Below are 16259 nucleotides of genomic sequence, written 5' to 3' on the forward strand. Positions count from 1 at the left end.
GTTAATTGGATTTAGGTCTGGACTTTGACTGGGCCATTCTAACACATGAATATGCTTTGATCTAAACCATTTCATTGTAGCTGTGGCTGTATGTTTAGGGTCGTTGCTCTGCTGGAAGGTAAACCTCCACCCCAGTCTCAAGTCTTTTATAGACTCTAATGGTGCGTACACACGACCGGACTTTACAGCATACTTGGTCCTGCGGACTGGAGTCCGTCGGACAATTCGATCATGTGTGGGCTCCAGCTGACTTTTTTTCCCCAAAAGTTCGACGGACCTAGAAATGAAACGTTTCAAATCTTTTTGACAGACTCGAGTCCGGTCGAAAAGTCCGCTCGTCTGTATGCTAGTCCGACGGACAAAAACCGACGCTAGGGCAACTATTGGCTACTGGCTATGAACTTCCTTGTTTTAGTCCGGTCATACGTCATCACGTACGAATCCGTCAGACTTTGGTTGATCGTGTGTAGGTAAGTCCGTTCATTCGGAAAGTCCATCGTAAATCCCGTCGAAAAGTCCACCGGACAAAGTCTGCCGTAAAGTCCACTCGTGTGTATGCGGCATAACAGGTTTTCTTCTAAGATTGCCCTGTATTTGGCTTCATCCATCTTCCCATCAACTCTGACCAGCTTCCCTGTCCCTGCTGAAGAAAAGCATCCCCACAACATGATTCTGCCACCACCATGTTTTATGGTGGAGTTTTCCACCACACATTGCGTTTTTGCTTTTAGGCCAGAAAGTTCAATTTTGGTCTCATCTGACCAGAGCACCTTCTTCCACGTTTGCTGTGTCCCCCACATGGCTTCTCACAAACTGCAAACGGGACATCTCATGGCTTTCTTCTTGCCACCCTTCCATAAAGGCCAGATTTGTGGAATGCACGACTAATAGTTGTCCTGTGGAGAGATTCTCCCACCTGAGCTGTGGATCTCTGCAGCTCCTCCAGAGTTACCATGGACCTCTTGGCTGCTTCTCTGATGAATGTTCTCCTTGCCCAGCCTGTCAGTTTAGGTTGACGGCCATGTCTTGGTAGGTTTGCAGTTGTGCCATACTCTTTCCATTTTCGGATGATGGATTGAACAGTGCTCCGTGAGATGTTCAAATCTTGGGATATTTTTTTTATAACCTTACCCTGCTTTAAACCCCTTCCCGCGACCGTACGCAGATATGCGTACTCGACTTTCCGGGGTTATACCGGGATGATGCCTGCAGCAGCAGGCATCATCCCGGTGCCGTTGTTTACAGCGGGCGATCGGCTACCCGAGTATAACAACCGATGTGGCTAAAAGCCGCTCGGCTGTTATACCGGAGGAGCGGGAGGGGACATCCCCCCCCCCGCCGCCTCCCGCCACTCTTACCGGGCCTCCCGTGCAATCGGGAGGCCCGGTGTCCAATCGTGTGCCTTCGGCGGCTGGGGGCGGGCTGGAACGAAGCTGTGGGCGGCTTCGCTCCAGCCTTCTCGTTGTAAACGCGGAAGCGACGTCATGACGTCACTTCCCGTTTACTCAGCTGTCAATGGCGCCGAATTTAAAAAAAAAATACAGTATTCAGAATCGCCGTTTTCGGCGATCTGAATACTTTGAAGTGTAAAGGAGGGATGGGAGGTCTTTTAGACCCCCATCCCTCCATAAAGAGTACCTGTCACCACCTATTACTGTCACAAGGGATGTTTACATTCCTTGTGACAGCAATAAAAGTTAAAAAAAAAAAAAAAAAATTTTAAACACAATTTATAAAGTAAAAAAATAAATAAAATAAATAAAAAACAAAAAAAAATTTTTAAAGCGCCCCTGTCCCCGCGAGCTCGCGCAACAAAGAAAACGCATACGGAAGTCACGCCCGCATATGTAAACGGTGTTCAAATCACACATGTGAGGTATCGCCGCGATCATCAGAGCAAGAGCAATAATTCTAGCCTTAGACCTTCTCTGTAACTCTAACCTGGTAACCGTAAAAAAAAATTTAAAGCGTTGCCTATGGAAATTCATAGGTACCGTAGTTTTTCGCCATTCCGCGAGTGCGTGCAATTATAAAGGGTGACATGTTTGGTATCTATTTACTCGGTGTAACATCATCTTTCACATTATACAAAAAAATTGGGGTAACTTTACTGTTTGGATTTTTTAAAATTCATGAAAGTGTCCCTTTTCCAAAAATTTGCGTTTAAAACACCGCTGCACAAATACTGTGTGATATAAACTATTGCAACAATCGCCATTGTATTCTCTAGATTCTCTGCTAAAAAAATATATATAATGTTTGGGAACTCTAAGTAATTTTCTACCAAAAAATACGTATTTTAACTTGTAAACACCAAATTTCAAAAATAGGCTTAGTCATGAAAGGGTTAAACTTCTCCATAACTTTATCCATGACCTGTCTGGTGTGTTCCTTGGCCTTCATGATGCTGTTTGTTCACTGAGGTTCTCTAACAAACCTCTGAGGGCTTCACAGAATAGCTGTATTTATACTGAGATTAAGGCCTCATGCACACTGGACGTTAAAATAATGTTATAAAAACACCAGTAGCATTGCAGTGAGTTTTTCATAGTTTAACATTGTTCTAATAGCGTTTTTTAGCGTTTATTAAAGTTTTTTGCGGTTTCCCACGTTAGCATTTTAAAAAAAATTTTTTTTAATGCAATGATCAAAAATGTTAAAGCGCTGGTGAGCTGTGTTTTTGAGTATTTATCAGCGTTTTTTGACGTTTTTACAGCTGAAAAACGCCTCTCAGAACCCACTAGTTTTTTTTTTTTTTTTTAAAGCCAAAAAATGTCCCTGCCAAAAACTGCTGATAACAGCCTATGTGTGCATGGACACATAGGATAACATGATGGGGAGTTTATTGACTGTAGAAAAAAAACATCCGAAGCCAAAACCAACTGCTGTAAAAACGTCCATAAACATGCACATGGGGCCTAAATCACACACAGGTGGACTCTATTTACTGACTAGGTGACTTCTGAAAGCAATTGGTTCCATTAGATTTTAGTTAGGGGTATCGGAGTAAAGGGGGCTGAATACAAATGCACACCACACTTTTCAGATGATTATTTGTAAAAAATGTTGAAAACCATTTATCATTCTGTTTCCACTTCACAATTATGTGCCACTTTGTGTTGGTCTATCACATAAAATCCCAATAAAATACATTTATGTTTTTGGTTGTAACATGACAAAATGTGGAAAATTTCAAAGGGTATGAATACATTTTCAAAGCACTGTATACACACACAGTATATATATATATATATATATATATATATATATATATATACATACATACACACACACATGCACACTTTATTAGCAAAAGTATTGGGACACCTACTTTTACACGCACATGAACTTTAATAGGTACCCAGTCTTATGCTGGCCATACACTATACAGAAAATCGGCCGAACCCATTTTCGAAAAACGAACGTTCGACCGTGACCGCAAACGATCGTGCCATCATATAATGACCGATAAATTGTTCAGTGGACATGAATAAATAATTTTTTGTTCGTTTTTTTACATATATCTAGTGCAGACAGTTCAGACGGGAAACACATTAACCTTGCAATTTATCGTACATTCGGCAGAAATTTTCCAAACTTCCTGTTCGTTTTTTTTCCCACAAAAACATCACAAACGATTATCGATTTGTGCCCATTAACTTGCCGAAAAACGAACGAAGTGTCTATACGAACGATTTTTCGGCCGATTTTTCGTATAGTGTATGGCCAGCATTAGTCTGTAGGGTTCAATATTGAGTTGGCCCACCCTTTGCAGCTATAACAGCTTCAACTCTTCTGGGAAGGTTGTCCACAAGGTTTAGGAGTGTGTCTATGGGAATGTTTGACCATTCTTCCAGAAGAGCATTTGTGAGGTCAGACACTGATGTTGGACGAGAAGGCCTGGCTCACAGTCTCTGCTCTAATTCATACCAAAGGTGTTCTATCGTGTTAAGGTCAGGACTCTGTGCAGGCCAGTCAACTTCCCCCACCCCAAAACTCGCTCATCCATGTCTTTATCATCTGAATCATTTGATGGAGGGGGGATTGTGGTGTGGGGTTGTTTTTCAGGGGTTGGGCTTGGCCCCTTAGTTCCAGTGAAGGAAATTTTTAAGGCGTCAGTATACCGAGACATTTTAGACAATTTCCCCCTCTCAACTTTGTGGGAACAGTTTTGGGGATGGCCCCTTCCTGTTCCAACTTGACTGCGCACCAGTGCACAAAGAAAGGTCCATAAAGACATGGAGAAGCAAGTTTGGGGTGGAGGAACTTGACTGGCCTGCACAGAGTCCTGACCTCAACCCAATAGAACACCTTTGGGATGAATTAGAGCGTAGACTTGAGCCAGGACTTCTCGTCCAACATCAGTGCCTGACCTCACAAATGCGCTTCTGGAAGAATGATCAAACATTCCCATAGACACACTCCTAAACCTTGTGGACATCCTTCCCAGAAGAGTTGAAGCTGTTATAGCTGTAAAGGGTGGGCCAACTCAACATTGAACCCTACGGACCAAGACTGGGATGCCATTAAAGTTCATGTGCATGCAAGTGCAGGTGTCCCAATACTTTTGGTAATATAGTGTGTGCACATATATATATATATATATAAAAACACACAGTGCTGTGCAATAGTTTTAGGCATGTGTGAAAAAATGCTGTAAATGAAGAATGCTTTTAGAAATAGAAGTGTTAATACTAATTTATTCTTATCAAATAACAAAATGGAAAGTAAATGAACAGAAGAGAAATCCAAATCAAATCAACATTTGGTGTGACCACCCTTTGGCTTTGTGCACACAGCTCTTGAAGGAACTTGGCAGGTAGATTGTTCCAGACATCTTGGAGAACTAACCACAGAACTTCTGTGGATGTAGGCTGCCTCAGATCCTTCTGTCTCTTCATGTAATCCCAGACAGACTCCACAATGTTGAGATCAGGGCTCTGTGGGGACCAAATCATCACTTCCAGGACTCCTTGTTCTTCTTTATACTAAAGATAATTCTTAATGACATTGGCGATATGTTTGGGTGTCGTCCTGCTGCAGAATAAATTTGGGGCCAAACACACACCTCCCAGATGGTATGGTATGATGGATAAGTATCTGCCTGTATTTCTCAGCATTGAGGACACCATTAATCCTGACCAAATCTCCAACTCCATTTGCAGAAATGCAGCCCCAAACTTGCAAGAAACCTCCACCATGCTTTACTTTTGCCTGAAGACACTCATTATTGCACCACTCTCCCGCCCTTCATAAACTGCATCCTGCTAAAGCCAAATATTTCATATTTTACCGCTTCAATTCAGAGCACCTGCTGCCATTTTTCTCCACCTCAGTTCCTATGTTTTCTTGCATCGCTTAGCCTTATTTCTATATCGGAGGTATGGCTTTTCAGCTGCAATTCTTCCATGAAGACCACTTCTGGCCAGACTTCTCTAGAAAGTAGATGGGTGTATTTGGGTCCCACTGGTTTCCTCTAGTTCTGTGCTGGTGGCACTGCCGGACATCTTCTGATGTTGAAGGGAAGTAAGCATGATGTGTTTTTCATCTGCTGCATTAACTACTTAACCACTACATCTACCGTCCTCAAGGTTGCCCTTTTCTTTGTGCGTCTTCAAAAAGGTTGAACAGAAAATCTTTTAACCCCAGTCTGCTTTGAAATCTTTCCCTGGGAGAGACCTTGCTAGTGCAGTAGAACTACCTTGTGTGCTCAGTCTTGCCTTGACCTGTGACATGAAATTGTCTTCCACGGTCTCACCTAATAGCAGAATTTGGCTTTTCCTCTCCCCAATTTAAGCCTCCTACACAGCTGTTTCTGTTTCAGGTAATGACTGTATTTCAACTTACAAATGAAATTGATGATCATTAGCACCTGCTTGGTATAATTGGTTAATTAAGAATTGATGCTGGTTTGAAGCCTCACCAAATTTTGATTTGGTTTAGATTTTTCTTCTGTTCGCTTACTTTGCATTTTGTAAGTTGATTGAAATAAACAATTCAAATATATGTTAAAGCATTCTTACTTTACAGCATATCTTCACACCTGCCTTTTGTATAGTGTTACATATATATATATATATATATATATATATATGTATGTATGTATGTATGTATGTATATACACACACATACACAGTATCTCACAAATGTAAAAAATACAAATATTTTATTCTTTCATCTTTTCATGTGACAACACTGAAGAAATGACACTTTGCTACAATGTAAAGTAGTGAGTGTACAGCTTGTATAACAGTGTAAATTTGCTGTCCCCTCAAAATAACTCAACACATAGCCATTAATGTCTAAACCTCTGGCAACAAAAGTGAGTACACCCCTAAGTGAAAATGTCCAAATTGGGCCCAATTAGCCTTTTTCCCTCCCCGGTGTCATGTGACTTTTTAGCCTCGGTTCACACCAGAGGCGGCATGACTTGCAGGTCGCCTCACCGACCTGCACACGACTGCCCGGGCGACTTGCAAAACGACTTCTGTATAGAAGTCTATGCAAGTCGCCCCCAAAGTCGTACAGGAACCTTTTTCTAAGTCGGAGAGACTTGCGTCGCTCCGATTAGAACGGTTCCGTTGTACTGAACGGGACGCTACTTGTCAGGCGACCTAGGTCGCCTGACAAGTCGTCCTAGTGTGAACCGAGCCTTAGTGTTACAAGGTCTCAGGTGTGAATGTGGAGCAGGTGTGTTAAATTTGGTGTAATCGCTCTCACTCTCTCATACTGGTTACTGGAAGTTCTTCATGGCACTTCGTGGCAAAGAACTCTCTGAGGATCTGAAAAAATGAATTGTTGCTCTACATAAAGATAGCCTAGGCTATAAGAAGATTGTGCCATTTCTTCAGTGTTGTCACATAAAAAGATATAATAAAATATTTAAAATGTGAGGGGTGTATTCACTTTTGTGAGAATGTATGTATGTGTGTGTTTGTGTGTGTGTATATATATATATATATATATATATATATATATACATATATTTATTTATAAAATTTTATATATATTTTATATATATATATCTTAAAAACTATTATTATACTTAACATTTTTTATTCCATCTGGTAAAATATACTGTATGGTATTACCCATTTATTTCTTTGATTGCCACTGGCAATTACCTTGTAAACATTGTCTTTCGGCAGGCACCTTCTACAGCTGTGCTGTGAACTTGACCTGAACAGTAGGGAGATCTGTTATTAGATAGACTGCCAGTCCAGTTATGCTGAATGGTATTTTGTTTGCCGGGTGCTTCAGTTTGGGGAACTGCAGATCCAATCCAGAGAATCCAATCCATAGATTGTTGGGAAGGGCAGGCATGGCCAAGGGCCATCAATGACAAGTTTAAAGTGCAACTGTTCACTTTCATACTGGCTCTTGCAGCCATTGGCTTTCTACTGCTTTTTCAGGATTCATTAAAGAGATTCCCTATCACTTGCAGTCCAGCTGTTAACATTTTACTAGACAGGAAATAAAGCAAACTCTCCAACAGTGACTCAGAAACTGTTAAAGAAGGCTGGTTCCCTGTCAGATTGTAATTTCCGTGTCCTTGTTTCAGATTTTCCCTCAATTTTTGGTTTCTTTCCAATGGATCCCAAAAAGTAGTAGAAACCAGACAGGAGTTCTAATTGTTGCCCGCACTATCCAAAACCAGAGAAAAATACACTTTAGCCTGTAGCATATAAGCATAATAGCCACGAAGCTAGACTGTACCGTTAAAGCTATCAGGAACCAAAGTTATGATTATTAAAGTGAAACTGGTACTTACCTTCCCTCCAGCAATTGAGCAGCCCTCAGCCATCTTGATTGGCTTTCCTGGGATCTCCCATGCACAGTTCATTGTGGCACCAGAGCATGCTGAGGTTGTACACTCTAAATCAGTTTGCCAGCAAGTATGTAAGAAACATTTATTGCAAGAGACACTTGTATGTCTCTTCTGCAGTAAAGAGCTTTCCTGGTAAAAAAATGTTTGCTCTACTTTTTTGTGATCCAGGAAGAAATTTTATTTCCACTGAAGGGCAAAATCATTCATAGTTGCCTGAATTGAGGGGCTGTTTTTCAGTCAATTGGAGTATGAACTTGTCAAAATTTGTCTCGTGAGTATATAGTATAGGAATAACTTAGCAAGTCTCCCAAGCATGTCGCACCTATAAACTAACCTCCCCTACATCTCTATATCGCTGATGTAAGCCGTCTCTTTGCCTACTTCACGTCTAACCAACTAATATTTTTAGTGTATGTTCTATCCCTCTGATATCTTTCTCCTCTCTGCAGGTTGTGGTACTGTGTTTTATTCTTGCCTTGGGGTCCATGATTCCATCCTTCCCAGAATTCTCTTCGGGGTCTCAGACAGTGAAATCGGCCCCTCCTTTGGCACCTGACTTGTATACCCTCAGCCAGAGTAAGACAGCCACATGAACACCCTCTTCACTTACCTTACCTTCATCAGCAGCAGGACAGCATTGTGACTTTGGGTTGATGTCAACGTATCATGAACATTAGACATCTTCTTTATTTGTGTTGACCAGACTTGCCTGACATTTTTATGAGATCAATAGTTTGGATGTAATTAGATCATTTTATCGATCACAGGATTAAATTGATCCTTTGATAGAACAGAAAAAGACATCTATTTGATCACTATTGATGACAAAATGAATCAGATGTCAGCACCTGTTACTGTGAAACGCTTGTTTTATTCTTAAAATAGTGCTTTGTTTTAGTCATGGTGGAGTGCTATGGTGCTGGGACAAATGACTTCTTGAGTGATCAGTTGCTGAAATGATTGGAATTTCCAGCCTATCCAGTCTTTACCATTTTTGATTCAATATTCTTTAGGGATCGAAATATTAGTGCTGGATCCAATTGAAACAACTGGTTCACTCAAAACAGTTTTATTGTTACAAGTATGGCCAGCATTAGTCTAAGTAAGCCTTTCTCAACCTGTTTTCCCCAAAGGAACCTTTCAAATAATTTCCATGTCTTGTGAAGCCCTGCTAAAATGTATTCATCAGAGTCAGTGGAAAGAATGTTCCTTACATTGGTGATCAGCAGGAATAATGCTCCCTGTACAGACAGATCATTGGTGTCATGTCACTGACCCTGCCAAAATTGGTGATGGACCCAGAACCATGCAGGCACTGTCAGATGAGAGGTCAATCAATCACAGCTCAAGGAACCCCTGTTAACCCCTGAAGGGACCCTAGGATTCCGCAGAACCCTAGTTGAGAATGTCTGGTCTAATCCCCCTGTTAGAGACTGCAATACAAATGTTTCAGGAAAGTGAAAACGTATCCACATGTCATTTTTAATAACTTAAAGCCCAACTGAACTTTCATTTTAAATTGGCTAAATGCATGCCAGGTGCATCAAAACAAAATGTGTGTCAAGTCTTTGTTTTCTTTAAAGCAGTCACAGCCTGAGTAGAAAAGCCTGTCCTCTGCCAGCATTCTGCAGAGTGGGACCCCTTGCTCTCTGTTTGGAAGCAGTGGACCCCTTTGCCGAGGTGCAACATGCCACCTGCTGAGTCAAAGCCAGAGCTCTCCAATTAGTGTTGAGAATGAGCATTTCAGAGCTAGAGGTCTGACTCAGGAGGGAAGCTGTTGCACCTCTACATTGAGACTGCTGCTTCCCCTAAATGAGAGCAAGGGTCCTGCTCTGCAGTTGCTAACAGAGGACAGGCCTTTCTGCTTATTGTATGTTTCTTTAGAAAGCAGCCATGGCCTAAGACCTTGCTCACTTGGGCTTTTAAAAGCATCGATTCCCAGAGTCCTGTTTCAATTCCTAGCCAAAACTTTTTCTATATAGGTTTGAATAAAGTCTGGGAGTGTTAGAACCTCTGCCAGGATTTAATTGCTGTCTGTGTTCCCGTTAAGTAGATTCACACTCTCTTACTTTATGCTTATTTAAAGAAATGCCATTACCTTACCCATGCAGGGCAATAATATAGTGTGTCTGCAAAGGGCATTCCTCTGCCCCCGTATACTTACCATACCAGAACTATCTGGCGGTTCCTCGCTCCTTTAAAGCCCGTTCTAAAACTGGTTGTGGAGCCCACATGGGGGAGTAGTGAAGTTACTCCCCTGGTCACGTGACAGGGCTCAGATCTAGCATTTGGCTGCTAGGCCCAGGTGCCATTACAGAATAGAAGATCACATGCTCCTCTGTACCTAGAAAAGCCAGGTATTCTTGGCTACTGCTGAGGAGCCAGGAGTGGAGAAAGGGAGCAGATAAGTATATGGGCTCAGGGGATGCACTGTTCAAAAACACAGTCAGGCAATGTCACAGTTTTTATTTAAGTCAGCCGTTAAACATATGCTGAACCAACCAACATTTTATGTTTGCATTTGACAGATGTGTCTTAATGAAGGCCATTGTTCTATACTTGGCGAATAACAGATCTGTGCATTGTATTTTTGTCTTGCAGTCCGCTCCCGAAATCTCTTGTCCTACGACGAAGGGACCGGAGCTTCACAAGAGGATCCCAGCCCAGGTCTGGGAATTCACAGAAGGGGAAGCTGGGCTGCCGATGCAGCAGTTTTCAGTAAACATCTCAAAAACACGGCTCACGAAAGGGACAAATACCTTGCAGAAACAGACCGCAAGAACCGGACACATGGAGAGTTCACAAGACAAGAAGAGGGGTGAGCACTCGTCTATGAGCAGTGAATGGTCTTTGGATGGGGATAGCCTCAGTGTGCCTATATCAGTATATCATCATTGTTCTCATCTCTTCATCCAATGGGAGGATGGACAGGGTCCATATCTGTGAAAGCCTCAGAGAAGAGGAACTGTGTGTGACAATCCTTGGCAACTCATGAGAGCCATCAGTCATCAGTTTATACCAGCATTGTAAAATGGGGTTAAAAGTTTAAATCTGATTGCTCTGGGACAATACACATTGTCTGAAAGAGTTTATCATTTTTGATTGTTATTAAAAAAGGCAATTTAAAAAGTAGTGGTGTGGCTGTACTGTGACCATTGACCAGTGGTTTGTTTTACAAATGTGCATTGCGCTCTACTGGCTTAGGGAGCCCAAAGCCAGCAGTGAGCAATAGAACATTGTGTGGGGGAAAAAAAAAGCTGGGACCTATCAAAGTCACACGAGTGCCTCTTGTCCAATCACAGAGCTTTCTCTCTGCTGCACTAAGGAGAGAGAACTGTGTGGTGCATCGCAGACTTTACACCATGGCATCCATTTGATAAATGGGCTGCAAAGAGTGCCTCCTGTGTAAGAGTTATAAATCGGCACCTAAGTGTGAGTTCACCATTAAAAATTGTTAATCTACCAGATTGTTTTTGGATTGTGGGAGAAAACCAATGTGAAGGGCCTGTGTTGACGAACTTTTGTTTTCTTCAGAACTGTTTTTATCACACATACAAGTCAAGGGGAATGCAAAAGCAGCTTGAAACAGGTTAATGCAGTCTGTAATGGTGTTCTCCGAGGTGTCTAAAACTGATGTCAAATGACAGCATAAAATGCATGTAGAAGCAAGCTGCATTTATCCATTGACACAAGCCCAAACCCTGAGGACACATTAAACAAAAAGTAGATTCAGATAGTGTCCTTGAAAATTGAGCATGGGAGCCCACCAAAACTCTAAAGACTTAGCTGTCAATATGATACTAGATGATCTCTAGTATTTTAACTTTTATTGAAATATGTTTAAGGAGCTTCATTAACTCCATTTACTACTCTAAAGTACAGTATATAGGGCAAAGCAACAATGGTGATTTTAAGCCTTGAGGGCCCCTTTTATCTATAGGAAAATAGGGAAAGGCAGCCCTGACTGCCGAAAGGATGAAAATGTAAAGGGTGGTCTTACAAATTTTGTAGCACTGTGGGGTCACTTTTCGCTGATGTCTGTGAATGGTGGTAATCATGGTAACAATTAAGCATGTGTGAGATAAGTATTGATCTGAAGCTGTCAGACACCTGGAAGGTCACCACTGGTCCTCCCTATTATGCTTGTTGTTGGCAGATTTTAATCATTATTTAAATGTTCCGTGTTCCACACTTTGTTAGTTTTGATTAGTGAAATGACTGCTTCGAACTTGTGGTTAAGATAGGCCAGCCTTTCTCAACCAGGGTTCCGTGGAACCCTAAGGTTACTACAGAGGTTGCTAGGAGTTCATTGAGCAAAGAGCAATTTCTGCCTCTGCCCACTAACACTTAGCTATCAGTAAGAAGAGGATTCTTTCCATTAACCACACATGTCAGGAGTAATTTCCCCATGGCCATCACACTAATGTACTATGAGCTGTATATATATATATATATATATATATATATATATATATATATATATATATATATATATATATATATATATATTCTATTCTATTCTGTTCTATTCTATGCTCTGTTGTGTACTAACACGTATGGTGGAGATACCATCACGCAAAGTGAATTTATAAAGCTGTATTATTATGGTATATATTTACAGTTAGCAATCAACTACATCCACCAGTATTATCACCTCTATATTTAACCTTTTTTTTCTTTTTATCACTTACATCACCTATTTATGCGATTATTTGGTCACCAGATTTTTATGACACAATTTTTATTCTTCATTGCACTTTATATATATATCTATAGATATATATCTATATATCTATAGATATATATATATATACTGGAAAATTATTTCAACTGTTCCTCTCTGTTAAAAAGGTTGAGAAAGGCTGAGATAGGCATTTAGACTGTTTTAATAAATGGGTGCTCACAGTTTATCCTGACTGTTCCTATCAAACATAATTGGTTTATTTGCTTAAAAGAGAAGTATGGAATTCATGAAATAAAAAATTATACTCACTTAGGTGGATGCAACATCGGATCAGATGCTGCATCTGTCCCCCGCCGGTTCTATAACTGAGGACAGAGTCTTCGGCCTGTAAAGAGCTGGTGACTGTCAGTGACCGGCTCTCTGCTCTCCCCTCCACCGCTTACTGGAGCGCTGGTCTGTCGAGGGGACAGGAGCGACTGGCTCAGACACTCAGTGGCTCGCTGAGAGGCTGAGCCAGCTGCCAGTCCAGGCAATTGGGTGGATCCTGACCATATGGTCGGGATCTTTTCAGAGCCTGGACCGGCTCTGTGATGTTAGCTGACAGCAGGCATTGGCTGAAAATGGGTCACAGGAGTGCAGAACAAACTGCACTCCTGTGATCCATAAAAGTACAGCCGAAAAAGTTTTTGCTATACTTTTCTTTTAATGTTGCAATAAAGTAATTGTTTTAAGCAACAAAGCTGTGGCCTTGCCCTTCCAATATAAAGATTATTCAGGTGTCCTATTTTGGGCACAGTCCATATTTTGGGGGATGTGGACTGGTAAGCCTGTGCTTCTTCTCAGTCATGCTACCCACCCATGTGGGAAAGGAAACTGGTAGAATTTAGAAGAGAAAGTTATTGAACTCTGAGAAGTTTGTGTTCACTGGCATTTTTGGTGTCAGAACTACATTTCTCCCTCTATAAGTCAAAGGGAATGCAAAAGCAGCTCAGAAGGAGGTCGGGAGCAACTCAAAATGTTCTCAAAGGGAAGCCGAAGTCAACTGAAAACATACTGCCATTTTCTTCCTGCACAAGCACATATGGTCTTCTGAAATCATACCTCATTCACAGGTCCTGGCTACACACAATGGACTCCCCAATAAAGTTTGGAAAACAGCAAAAGAGTTGCCCACAGTAACCAATTGGATGCGTTTTCATGTTCAGAATGGCTGATAAAATCCCACTGGTTATTGTGCGCAAAATATACTTGTTCAGTCCAAGTTTTTATAAATCAGCTCCACTTTAATGATGGTTGTACATAGGGCATACAGTACATACAAGGTCACGGTTAACAGTCTTTTATGTTTTCTTTTACAGGGACACAGGTTCCAAATTCTTGTAGGATTGGGATAAAAGGGAGAGGGATCGAGAGCTGAGCACTACACATGGGGGGAGCAGGAGAAAAAAAAAGACGCCGGGATTTCTGGAATCAGAGACTGACAAATACATTGTAATCCCGGCACAACTCTACTACAGCCCAGTACATATATATGGCGGCAGCACCATGGCATCCTGGTAACGTGTGCAGAGACTCGCTTATTATGGTGCTGTCACATCTACCTGGCGTGTGCCAGAGGCAACAAGTATGGAGGAAGAGATTGCTGCTTCTTCAGTACACCAAGCAGTGTGTGTTTGCCAAGTTCTCCTTCTGCCTCCTTCTTTGGATGACATCATCAAGAAACTTTAAAGGAAAGGTAGTTCCTATTTTTATCAAAACAGTTGCCCTCCCCCCTTTTTATGTTGCCAGTAAATGACTTCTGACTGTCAACGTTGGAACACTACCCCCCCCTGCTCTGCCCCTGGAGCCCTCTCTCAGCCCTCTCTGTCCCCTGTACAGACACCAACCTGGATCTCTGGAAAAGATTGGTTCCCTAAAACGCAAGCTTTTTACGCACTGGAGGCTCCTTACATCAATTTATACGCTTCTTCCTCTCATCTCCGCTCTGTGCCTGCTTCAGTCAAGCAAAATCATAAGAATAAAAAAAAAATTAGCATCAGCATTACGTCTCCTGTGTGAGTCACTGAAGGTGGGGAGGGTAGAGCAAGGCTAGAATGAAACAGGTCAACATAGCTGAAAATGAAGAACCAAGGGACAGAGTGCTATGTATTATGAAGGAGGCTGCTAAGGGGAAGAGCAGCAATTACGCAGGTGACCTAGATGAGAAGGACAATGTGGGGCCCTCCAGCATGTGATGGACTACAATTCCCATCATGCCCTTCCAGATCAGCCTGAGGAGGGCAATGATTGTGTACATGGTGCAGTAAGCATAGCAACGTTAGAGCACACTATCTATCAGCTCAAAGCAGTCAGCAAAAATGAAGGATTAAAGAGACCCTGTCACTTTTCTCATTTAAAGGAAAGTGACAGAGTCTCTTTAAAGAGACCCAGTCACCAATTTAAAAGATTGGAAGTAAAAGCATTGAAAAAAATACATATTTTTAATGATTACTTGCAGTGTTTTTGCTTCCCATAAATACATTTTTTTAACTTGCAAATGTACCTTGAGCTTGATAGAAAAATTGACTACTCCAGGGAAATCAATTCTCTAGTGCAGCTTCCCGCTTACTTGCACGTCATAGCCCTCTCTTCTTCTGGGAGTGTCTAATTACTGTCTGTGCTGGCCCAGCATATCTGCCCCTTCTTTCATCTCACTACATAACCTTTAATGTAGCTGCTGAGTGAGAAGCGAAGGAGAAAACTGTAGAGGGTCAACTGAGGCACAGCTCTGCATCTGCTGGGGTATGCTGGCATCACATCCAATATGGTGACCCCAATAGCAGTCTCAGGGCTTTTTTTTTAATATCTACACAAGGGAGGTTTTTACAGGTAAATAATGCCTTAGATACATGAAATGGACATACAGTATATCCTCATGAGAAGGGCATTGTTGAAATAAATGGTGTTGCAACAGGGTTTTTATTTAAGTGACTGTCTTGCTAAAATTGAAGTGCCAACAACAGATGCTCCTGCAAAGAAGTAAATACTTACCACTGCTGATCCTGGTTATAATTATGAAAGAACTAAAGATGTCTCTTTAAGATCCGACACTTCTGGGAGTGGTAATCTCCTGGTTCCCTGCTATGCTCAGTGGTTCCTTCTACCAAACCCTATGTTACTATAGGGGACATTGATACCAATGATGCCACTTTACAGTCCGACACTTTGGGGGTTGGTGATCTACTGGTTCCCTGCTGTACTCATTGGCTTCTCCTACCAACCCTATGTTACTATAGGGGACATTGATACCAATGATGCCACTTTACAGTCCGACACTTTGGGGGTTGGTGATCTCCTGGTTCCCTGCTGTACTCATTGGCTTCTCCTACCAACCCTATGTTACTGTAGGGGACATTGATACCAATGATGCCACTTTACAGTCCGACACTTTGGGGGTTGGTGATCTCCTGGTTCCCTGTTGTGCTCATTGGCGTCTCCTACCAACCCTATGTTACTATAGGGGACATTGATACCAATGATGCAACTTTACAGTCTGACACTTCTGGGAGTGGTAATCTCCTGGTTCCCTGCTATGCTCAGTGGTACCTCCTACCAAACCCTATGTCACTACAGGAGACATAAGTGACATAGAGGTCAGCGGGAGCAAGCACTGATCATTTCAGTTGTCCAAACATCACTCTGCTGGAAGTACTGGTGTCTGAAGAGACTTCAGGTGACAATTTCCATGAATTTCATGGGCAGCTAGAG

General features: G+C 41.8%; 1 protein-coding gene across 2 annotated transcripts in view; it reads left to right on the forward strand.

The window, feature by feature from the left end:
• CREB3L1 (cAMP responsive element binding protein 3 like 1) overlaps positions 1-14560 on the forward strand; it is a 147796-nt gene extending 133236 nt beyond the window's left edge. Inside the window, exons 10-12 of one of the 2 annotated variants that reach the window (XM_073604280.1) lie at positions 8278-8404; positions 10430-10646; positions 13871-14560. In XM_073604280.1, coding sequence (XP_073460381.1) covers positions 8278-8404; positions 10430-10646; positions 13871-13895 — 369 coding nt within the window. In that variant the 3' untranslated portion in view covers positions 13896-14560. The remainder of the gene's footprint in view (positions 1-8277; positions 8405-10429; positions 10647-13870) is intronic. The other variant, XM_073604281.1, reaches the window with a different exon arrangement.
• The last annotated feature ends 1699 nt before the right edge of the window (positions 14561-16259 follow it).

This window comes from Aquarana catesbeiana, linkage group LG11 (genome assembly GCF_042186555.1).
Source record: "Aquarana catesbeiana isolate 2022-GZ linkage group LG11, ASM4218655v1, whole genome shotgun sequence".
Taxonomy (NCBI): domain Eukaryota; kingdom Metazoa; phylum Chordata; class Amphibia; order Anura; family Ranidae; genus Aquarana; species Aquarana catesbeiana.